The sequence below is a fragment of the Sinocyclocheilus grahami genome, unplaced genomic scaffold (assembly GCF_001515645.1).
Source record: "Sinocyclocheilus grahami isolate Dianchi unplaced genomic scaffold, SAMN03320097.WGS_v1.1 scaffold357.1, whole genome shotgun sequence".
NCBI lineage: Eukaryota > Metazoa > Chordata > Actinopteri > Cypriniformes > Cyprinidae > Sinocyclocheilus > Sinocyclocheilus grahami.
The window spans coordinates 435,567-446,463 of record NW_015505536.1 but is presented as its reverse complement, the minus strand read 5'-3'; the positions used below and the strand labels follow the sequence as shown (position 1 = coordinate 446,463).

Sequence of the window (10,897 nt, the reverse complement as noted above, 5' to 3'; positions counted from 1 at the left end):
TATATATATATTTAATTTTTACATTATTTTTAAATAATATAAGACTTCTCAGTGGACCACTACCCAGGAGTCCCTGCAACAGACAGCTTATGAAAAGGATGTTCAAATGCTCAACTCACCTTCATGGCATCCAGCGCTTGCCGTAAATTACTCTTGTCTGTGGCATCATGGGTGTGTTTCACCAGTTCCTGTCAGGAAGAAAGCGGGATATGAGTTTTTACGGGCCATGTCTCAGTGTCTTATTATCACCAGATGATGATGAACACAGCAGACAGTCAGATGTACAGGAGCAAAGCCGTGCCGGAGGACATCTGTCACTCTCGCACGCTCTCATAACTCCTACTCATCACCGTGCAGATTGTTTACCAACAGTATAGAGAGAACATTTAGATAGTAGTCATCTGAAATGTAACATCATGCGCTAGTGTTTTAAATAAAGTTAACACAATTAATTGTTATATTAGAGTCATAATTTGACTTTTCCTAATTCAGTGACACAGAATGGGACTTAAAAAAATTATTATTCATTATTTTATTATTCAATTCTATTAATAATTTTTTTTCAATTAAACATTTTTTTTGAATTTGTTTTCATTTGATTAGAAAAGAAAAATTAATTGCCCTGACATTTTTTTTTATCCACTTACATATTTACTACATGAGCAGTATATAAACCTATCACATAAATTATCCCTCTGAAACACACCTATTATAAATTAAAAGTGGCAATTTCAGTTGACAGAAAAATATAATGAAGTAAAATAAATTAATAAATGTACTAATTAAGGAATTGAACATAGGAGGACATGTTTTTTATGGGATTTCCAGTATTTAATATTAGCTGAGCAGGATGGTGCATTAATAAAGTGTTGATTGTTTTACATCATAGGTTTCACTGAGAGAGTTTTATTTGATTTCACATGTTGTATTCATCAAGCCCTGCTCCGAAAAACAGGAGGTGGCTCTTATACTATTAAAATAGTAAGCCAAAAATAATCAAATAAACAAGGTTATTATGTGGCAAGCATTACAATACAATGCTAATACAAACATACACAGCATGGCATGTCTTTCTATCTTACTATCTCTTTTGGCCACACACACACACACCCAAGCTGAAATAATATCCCAACCTGCATCGCAGGTTCAAGAATTGAAATGAGAAGCAAAAGGTTTTTGTGGGGTTGAAATTGCCTTCCTGCTCCGGGATGAAGTAAACAAGACATCTGGGCCAGTCTGTAGGATAAGGGAGGGTGCTATGAATGTCCTTTACTCAGGTCTGATAAATGGCTTCCTTTTGGCCTAAGAGATATATTGCCATCCAGCACAAGCCAAATCCCCTGCGTCAGTCAAGCTGAACCTGCGCATTATTATCAGCAGAAAGACGGACATCACCTTATTTTTCATTCTCACTTCCTTATGCCCTCACACAGCGAGAGAGAGAGAGAGAGAGAAAGGAAGTATGATACGAACACAACAGATTATCGCAGAAATAAAATGCAGCCAATCTCTTATCTAAACGTTTGCAGAATTCCAGAAGAATATTGTTCGAATGTGATTTCACAGGCCTGCATCACAGTATTGCAATGTCTGGTCCACTTTGTACCTTTTAATGTCTAATAACTACCCAATTGTTCAAATTCTGCTCAAAATTTGATATCGATATATCGGCCGATATTCTTTGTGTATATTATAGTACAGTACCAGTCAAAAGTTTGGACACTTTCCCATTCATGTGTCCACACATTTGACTGGTACTATATATAGAATACAGTATATACATAAACAGAATATATATACATAAACACATTTTTTGCAATGATCACTCAAATGTGGTGATCAAACACTTATAATGACGTGACAGAGATAAGTAATGGAGGCAGGGCATTTAACAATTTAACAATAAACTTAATTATCCAAAATGAGTCTGACATCAGTGCACGTAACAGTAAAGTTGAAGTTTATTCAACTTTAATTCAATTCAATTCCATTCAACTTTATTCTGTTATAAGTTTATTTCACTTCGAAACATTCATTCACGGATTTGCACTACTGTCTTCACACACACGTCGATAGCCCCCGGGGATCGGGAGTTACGGGTGATTAAATCCGCGGACCGGCGCCGACCAATCAAGTGATCCCGGGGAGAGACCGACGCGTGGAGGGTGGCGTTCGAGAGGGCTCCTCGAGCTGAAGGGATCCCCCGAATTTGGTGGAGATCCGCCGGCACGTTCGCGAAATAGTGACACCAGTCAACACTTTCACTTCAGTAAGGACTTGTTCAGGCAGGAGCATTCAAGCGTTGTCTTATTCAACCATAAGTGCCCTGCAAAGTGGACTTCACATGAAATTCCGCCATGATTCCAGTGTGAAGTGTGAAGTGTGACATAATATACCTCTGTAAACAAATACAATATAAATTCACGTCTCGTGCACTTTAATGCCCTTTGAATGTAACGTGTACGTTTCCTTGAAACTTCAGCTCGAGGAGCCCTCTCGAACGCCACCCTCCACGCGTCGGTATCTCCCCGGGATCACTTGATTGGTCGGCGCCGGTCCGCAAATTTAATCACCCGTAGCTCCCGATCCCCGGGTGCTATCGACGCAGGGGTGGTCTCATTCGAAAGTGGGCCTCTAGACGTACACTCGATTCATGTTCGAGAGGATTCCTCGAGCTGAAGGGATCCCCCGAATTTGGTGCAGATTTGCCGCGCCGTTACGGAGATATGGCCGTTCAAAGTTTCAATGGTTTTCCATAGACTTAAGCTTAAAGCGTTTCATCCAGGTCGCCAGTAGCAAACAATGGAGCAAATGGACAAACTAAGTAATTACACCATTTCAAGCAGTTTATCTGCGTTATATGTTCTGTAAAAAAAATTTCATATCGGCGGCATATTCGCCGATACCGATATATCGGCAACAGGCTCATATCGGCCGATAATATCGGCAAAACGATATATCGGTCGGGCTCTACTGTACACTATCATTCAAAAGTCGGTAAAAATGTTTCCATGGTTTTTTAAAAAGTCTTATGCTCACCAAGGCATTTATTTGATCAAAAATACAGCTAAAACAGTAATATTGTGAATATATCATTACAATTTAAAATAACTGTTTAATATGTGATGACAAAGCTGCAGCCATTACTCCACTCTTCAGTGTCACATGATACATGGTTATTATTGTAACCTATAATTAAAACTTATACTATTAAAAAGACTGTTGTTGAAAATTTAACTAAAATTAAATTGAATATAAATATTCAAAACTTGATGACTAAAATAAGGTTAAGTTGAGGCACTAAAATTCCTAAAAAACTAAAACTGAAATAAAAATAAATTCAACCTATAAATAGTATGTTTGAAAAACAAAAACGAATAAAATTGCAAAAGCACATAACAAAATTACTGAAATGAAAATGAAAAAAGAAAATAGCAAAAAATAATAATTATTAAAAGCTATTTTAAAATACATAAAAAACTATAACATAAATAATACTAAAGTAACACTAAATCCATCAGAAATCATTCTAATAGGCTGATTTGGTGCGCAGGAAACATGTCTTATTATTATCAATGTTGCAAACAGTTATGCTGCTTAATAGTTTCATAAATAAATGAATGAATGAATGAATGAACGAATAAATTTAAGACTAGATAAGATTTACAATTATTTAATTTATTTTTTTATTTAAATATACAAATATTAGAATCCCTTATATTAGATTATTTATTAATTTTGATTATAACTCATTATGTAAAGCTGGCTTGCTCTTTCTCTCAATGACCAAGGCTTCCTCCAGCAGAGCAAAGAGCAGAGAAAGACAGTCTGTCACACGCTAGCCTGCTCTCCAGAGGGGCAGCAGACAGACAGACGCTCTATCTGCAGCGCCCGCCTCACACACACACACACACACACACACACACATTCCCTAAACCCACAGCTGGCCAGATGGGCAGGGAGGTGAACTGAGCTGTGGACAGCCTTGCAGGCATGCTAAGTACACACACACACACACACACACACACACACAGAAAACACTTTCGCTGTTCTGTCCGCTGAGAGTCGAAAGGTTCCTGCAACAGCAGGAGGATCGCGGTGTCTTCGGTTCACACACGCTATGCACATCTCCTTCTCTATGCTTTTCTATTTCTCTCTCGCCTTCGTTCACATTTATTTCTAAATCCCCTCATAGCTGGGTCATGCAGTAGACCTAACGTGTGATGGACAGAGACACACTATGAAATATTCATGCCTGTCTGTGTGAGATGTTTGTGGAAAAGGGCCAGACCAAACATACATGACTGGATAAAGCATGCTGCTTGCTCATTATGTGGATTATACTGCCCCTACCGGAGGAATCTGGGATTTATTACACTGCCACCTACTGGTGGATTTCAAACAAGCATTATGCTGCTTCTAAGTGAAAGAGTAAAACATGGACTACACTGCCCCTAGTGGACATTAGCAGTAAAGCAGTCATTTAAAGACGATATGAAAGAAGAACTGACACTCTTTTTTTTACAGTCCATCAGGGCACATTAATCAGTGCATATTATTATATATATGATAGATTTAGTTAACTAAATCTAAATAAAAATAAAATAAAATAGATGTTAACTAAAATAATACATAGAAAACAAACCAAAACATTTTTTTTTTAAATAAAAAAAACCTAATTGACAAAGACAAAACCACAATCAAATAAAAATTGTACTAAAACTTTAAAACTTTAAATTAAAAATGAAAACAGAAAAAAATATATACTTAAAATTATACTAATAATAAATTAAAATTAATATATAATATTTATATAGTATCTCTAATTCTAAAACAACACTGCTTTAATGAGCAGGAATACAGCTAAATAAATTCAGACCTGTAGAAGTAGATGATACTTCAGGACTCTCTGCATCGGAACCACCAGAAGATCTCTCAGAGTAAACTTCCCGTTATTGGCTCGTTTGGAACATAACTGAAATTAATAACAAACAAAAAAAACACACATGTGACTGTGACATGACTGTTCTGTAAATAAATGAGCAAAACTTTGAAATATACTGTTCATAAATATTTTGCACCGTTCTCAACCACCAGGTGGCATTGTCTAACAGCAAATAAATAGTTTCACTTCAGTTTTGGTAGTGAAACGTAAGACCTACTTTCATAAATAATTTCATAACAAATTCATGTTATGCTGTACAAAGGGTCAAAATAATGTCACTTCCTCAGTGTCATGTACTTTAGAAATGTTACATTATTTTTTATAATGAGGGGAGACAAAATCATGTAAAACAAAAATGCAGAGTGCATCCAAACCTACAATTAACTGAATACCAATTAAATAGGCTGTATTATTTAAATGACACTTTTTATTAAAATATTAGATAGTTAATTGTATGTTAGATAATAGTTCTTCTTAACATTTCCAAGTGCTCACAAGAAATATGTGTGCCTTTGATGCTAAAAAAAGTGTCCAGTATTCATGGAAAATGCCACTTATGACCCGAGAGATGTTTTATGAATATAGTCTGACAATGTCTTACCTCTAACATCTGCCTGACGTCCTCTCTGTTCTTACAGATGTCATCCAAACACGCAATGGCTGATTCTACTTGACTGCAGTATTTCCCATACAGGACTAATCTATCAGACAGGAAAACAGACACATGTGAGAAGGGGAAGGAGGGTTTCATTCTTTTAATCGCTGAAGGGATAAATCAATCACCTTTCTTTGTATTTTATAAAGATCTGAAACAGGTTATTGGCGTTATGCATGAGCACTGAATCCTGAACCTCTCTCAGAAGACTCGTGTGCAGCTTCACAAGGTCCTGGTACAATACAGAACATCAAAATATTAGGCGATAAGAACAATGACACAGTGATTCATGCTAAAATGTGTCCTCCGTTAGAGGCAGTTTGTGACTCACTGGTATATTGATGAACACCTTTTCAATCTCCACACTGGACAGTGACTGTCCCAGAGGCTTCATAAAGAACTGTGGATGATGGATAAAAAAATACTAATTAAGAAGTTGCTATGGATAAGCTAATGCACACAATAAAGTTATATTATAATATAATCAATCTTTGTGGAAATGTACCTTGTTTTTATCATAGTAACTATAATAATATGTTGTATATTCATACTAAGATTTCAGATAAATGAATGCATTTTAATGATGAAAATGATGAACATTTAATAAGGAATATTACTATTATCCACTGTGTAAATTGACCATGGTTTTTTATAGTTACTACAATTAACATGTTGTATATTCATACTAATATTAAAAATTAAACAAATAATTGTATTATTATTATTATTATTATTAATACATAAATAGTACTACTACCACTAATCATAATTATTATTATTATAACTATAATAATAATAATAATAAGTAAATAAGTAAATATATAAATAACAGCAGCAATAAAGCTATATTACAAAATGATTTTTTTTGATCCACTGTGGAAATTGACCATGGTTTTATTGTAGTAACTATAATAGAAATGTTGTATAGTCATACTAAGATTTAAAATATACATCAATAATAATATGAATATTAAAAACAATATTTTTATTGACAGTTATAGTTTCTAAATGTGTTTAGGCGGGTTTTAAGCATTTTCAAAACCATACATTGTTTTCAGAATATTTGTCATTTTATCTTTTTTATTTCTTTAATGTGATCATAATGGTGGCTTATAGCAAGTTACTAGAAAGCAACTGTAACAATAATTGGTATTCTATGGTATTTCCATGGTATTTTGCCAGCAACCATGGGTATCATGGTAAAATATTGCACAGTAAGTTAAATCTAAACATGGTAAAAAGATTCATCCATGATTTGAGCTGTGGTTACTATGGTTTTTATACAAATGATGTGTCACATTACATCTATCATACACTTGGCAGATCTCATACACTGCATTAAAGCTATAATATTACAGCAGGTCTGACTGTGCAGTTCTAAAGAGGCCTCACTTTCTCTATGGAGTCCAGCGTCTCTGTGTATTTCTCCTCAGTCTGTTTGATTTCCATCAGACAACAGCTTCTGATGTCCGTCTCGGCCTGTTTCTGTAATTACAGCAGCAAGAGAGAGAAACAGAGAGCATTTTATGACATGCAACCCAAAGCGTGTTTATATACTGTATAAAGCATTTCAGTGAACTCACCTGTGGTTGTACCAGCTCAACCTTCATCAGATCTTCATACACCTCTCCTCCCTCATCATCATCATACACACAGTCGTAGAGATCTTCCTCATCCTCAACACCATTCTCACTGAGACACACAGACCAACAACATTTAGAGCTTCTCCAAAGGTTTTAGTTTAGTATATAAAACTACTATCTGACTACAGTAAGCAGAGAGAAATACGTTGGACGTTGGAACAGAAAAACCCCTAGGAGGACAGCGAGATATGTTCAAATGCTTCAGCATATCCAATATACTGGAGAAAAAAGGCCTCTTCTAGAAAATTGCTCATGAGGGGTTTTAAAACGATAATGTTTCCCTCTTCTAAATTAAACACATGGTTTTCAGCTACAGCACAAGCAAGAGCCAAGAGACATTATAGCTGAGTCAGGCCTTAAAATCACTCAGATATGTTCTCCAGATGGGTGTAAAAGAGAACGACAGAGAGACAAACTGTGTTGATTTTGTTTCCTAACCATATCTGTAGTTCGAATCTATTACGAAACGCCTTCAAGGAAAAGTCTCTCTCTGACAGGGATCAAATTGTACAGGCACATCCCCCTCCAGGGAAAAGCACTCAACAAGCACATTTCATATGAACAAACCATCACATGTGGGAAACAACCCTCTGCTAGAGGGCCTTGTTTATGTGTGGCTAAGAAACAGATGTGATGCGGTCGAGCCAAAACATAGTGACAGCAGCATCAATATTTTGCTTGTCATATGAGGAGAACAGACATTTATGCTGATGCTACTTGTTGGCCTACTCAACAGCCTGTTACTTAACAGAATCACTTTTATTGCTCTGAAGCAGTGTAGTTATCGTTGACTAGATATAGATTGTTAACTAAAAATAAAATGAAATATAAATAATAGAAAATATTGGTGGTGTGGCATCTGTGATCTCATATGACAGTGTGATTCAGCTACAGTTTCTCCACATATACTGACATTCATCCACTGACTGCTGATCCACTGTAGGAGTGGCTTATGTGGCTTGAAATATAGTGCGCTCATAATCGAGAGATCAAGAAAGTATAACACTTCTGGACTGTGGCGTGACAAAATAGCAGATCAAGTGGCACCGCAGGGCTCTTTATGGTCCTGTAATCCTATGACTGTGTTTGTTGTTGCCTGTCTGCTGGAATAGGAGGCCCTATACGTACGTGGCAGCAGTGGAAACGAGAGGACACAGGCCAAAGGCAAAATCTGACAGTTTGCATCTGAGGCTGTTAACAGCTGTACAGCTGCAATAACCCTTGGTGTGTCTGTATATATACGGTATTATATGAAACAGTTGCTTTTTCAAGTTTTATGAGGTGATTTTTAAGTATTTTGTACAACATTGTAAACATTCTATCATATTAACACTGTTTTGTAAAGTGTTAATCAATTTTAATGCACCATCTCACTATAAATTAATACAATTTAATACACTGCTGCTTAAACATTTAGCGTTGCTATTTGCAATGTTTTTGAAAGAAGACTCACCAAGGCTGCATTTATTTGAGCAAAATACAGTAAAACAGCACTATTGTAACATTTTAAATAACTGTTTTCTATTTAAATAGAATGTATTCCTGTGATTGCACAGCTGATTGTTCATAATTTCTCCAGTCTTCAGTGTCACATGTTCCTTCAGAAATCATTTTAATATGCTGATCTGGTGATAATTTCTCATCATTGTCAATTTTGAAAACCATGATACAGTTTTTTCAGGTTTTGTTTATGAGCAGAATGTTTCATATAACATCATTTATTTGAAATAGATTTTTTTTTTGTACCAGTGTAAAAGCATTTTGTGTCACTTTTGGTAACTTTAACATGTGCTTGTTGATAAATTATTCATCTTAAATCATTAAATAATTGATAAATTATTAATTAATCTTACTGACCCCGAACTTTTGAATGGCAGCGTAAATTAATACATTTGAATATATTTTTATACAAATTTTATGACAGGGTTTAATTCAACTTAAGAGTGTCACTTTCTGACATGTATAGATACAATATATAATAAAACAAAAACATTTGTTCATGGGTTAACAAAGAAGTATTTTTAACACATATGTAAGTGAGTGCATCTATAAGTAGGACAGTATGTGTGTGGCACACATTATCTCATGACTCATCATGTTAACATCAACCTAAGCACTCCACTGTGCTCCAGCCTGAGGCTCCTATATCTAACAGAGAGATTGCAGTGAGCTAAAGGTTAAAATATCAGGAGGAAGAGAAACACTGTAAGCAGAAAAATTACTCACTCTATCAGATCCTCTAGATGGTTATAAATGTCTTCATCCTCAACACTCTCTTCTGTGGGAAACGGCCTAGAATAGAAAGAGAGAGAGGCAGAGAGAGAGGCAGAGAGAGAGATATAATCCGCTGCACTCTTAAAATACTTATAATTATTAATTTCTTCTTTTTCAAATACCTTATTCCAGTCTGCTGTGCAATGTGTGTATGAGAGAGTTTGGACAGTGTGTCCATAACCTTAGAGAAAAAGATAAGAAAAACCATGATTATTTGTTAAGTAAGGGATTGTATATAATCAGACAGTTAGTATTGTTAACTACACTGCTACATGCTAAATAAATGGCCATGAAATATTGATTAGAGCGGAAAATATATTACATGAGATGAAAGAGACAACATGAAACTACCACAGATATGCAAGATATTCACCGACTGGGTCAATAATCAATTATGCAGTTTAGTGGTCTTTATACAAAATTATCTGACCACCAAATTTCAACATTATCAATCAGAATTAAACCATGTGAAAATTAATGTTCTCTATATATAACAGAACATAAAATGTGATACTTCAGTAACACGGTCATTGATATGCATTTAAATATGAATAGGCCTATTTATTTTCATTATAAAATACCCATCAAGTATTATAAATGAAATTTGTTTGTAAATGTTAATGATGAAAGATTTAAACTCATCATCTTTAGTTTTGAAAAACCAGCACCTCAACATTAGTACCAGCAGAGGTCAGTGTGCATTAATATTTCTTTCTCAGCCTCTGACACGGAAAAAGAATGAAATTTATCATGTATACTCTGTTATCACCAAGAGTGTTCACGCTAATGAGCAACTCTTCATAGCATTAAATTCAACACATCAACGCCAGACTTCCCGATCAGGTCATGCACAGGTGTGCATTTAAATGCAAACAGACACAAACCTGGTCAAACAATTATATGCACAATTATAGCACAGTCAAAAATCACCAATTAACACTAAAACATAATCTGTGCCTTTTTAGAATGCATCATTTTCAGCTGTATTCATATTTCCATATCTACGATGAGCACATGGGTAATTTGTGCATTCGAACTCATAGCGCCTGGGGAAGATGTGTTCAGAAATCAATTGCAATCACACCGGCTTAGCTGAACTCTGCTGTGTGCACGGCAACTGAATTACATTATGAATACAGAGCACAGACTGAGTCAAGCATGGACCCGTCAATCTCTGCACGCTACTCTGACCATTTTGCTGAAAGACAGAAAGAAAGAAAGAGAAAGATGCTCATCTTATCTTTCTAGATTCAGTCTTTCAAAGAGATCTGATGCAACACATTTGACCTTATACGCAACCAGCCTGGCACGTTAAGGGGAAATAACTTATTATAATTAATCTGCATTGTTGGGGAACCAGTCAGTATGGCCTTTTGGGAA

The 10,897-nt window shown here is 35.5% G+C and overlaps 1 protein-coding gene across 1 annotated transcript in view; it reads right to left on the bottom strand.

The window, feature by feature from the left end:
- LOC107548910 (guanine nucleotide exchange factor VAV3) overlaps positions 1-9,702 on the bottom strand; it is a 41,976-nt gene extending 32,274 nt beyond the window's left edge. The window contains exons 1-9 of the mRNA XM_016229776.1: positions 9,640-9,702; positions 9,470-9,535; positions 7,184-7,292; positions 6,993-7,085; positions 5,932-6,000; positions 5,729-5,832; positions 5,547-5,646; positions 4,880-4,975; positions 120-188 (exon numbers count right to left, since the gene is read on the bottom strand). Of these exons, the coding sequence (XP_016085262.1) occupies positions 120-188; positions 4,880-4,975; positions 5,547-5,646; positions 5,729-5,832; positions 5,932-6,000; positions 6,993-7,085; positions 7,184-7,292; positions 9,470-9,535; positions 9,640-9,695 (762 nt within the window). The 5' untranslated portion in view covers positions 9,696-9,702. The remainder of the gene's footprint in view (positions 1-119; positions 189-4,879; positions 4,976-5,546; positions 5,647-5,728; positions 5,833-5,931; positions 6,001-6,992; positions 7,086-7,183; positions 7,293-9,469; positions 9,536-9,639) is intronic.
- Between the last annotated feature and the right edge of the window lie 1,195 nt (positions 9,703-10,897).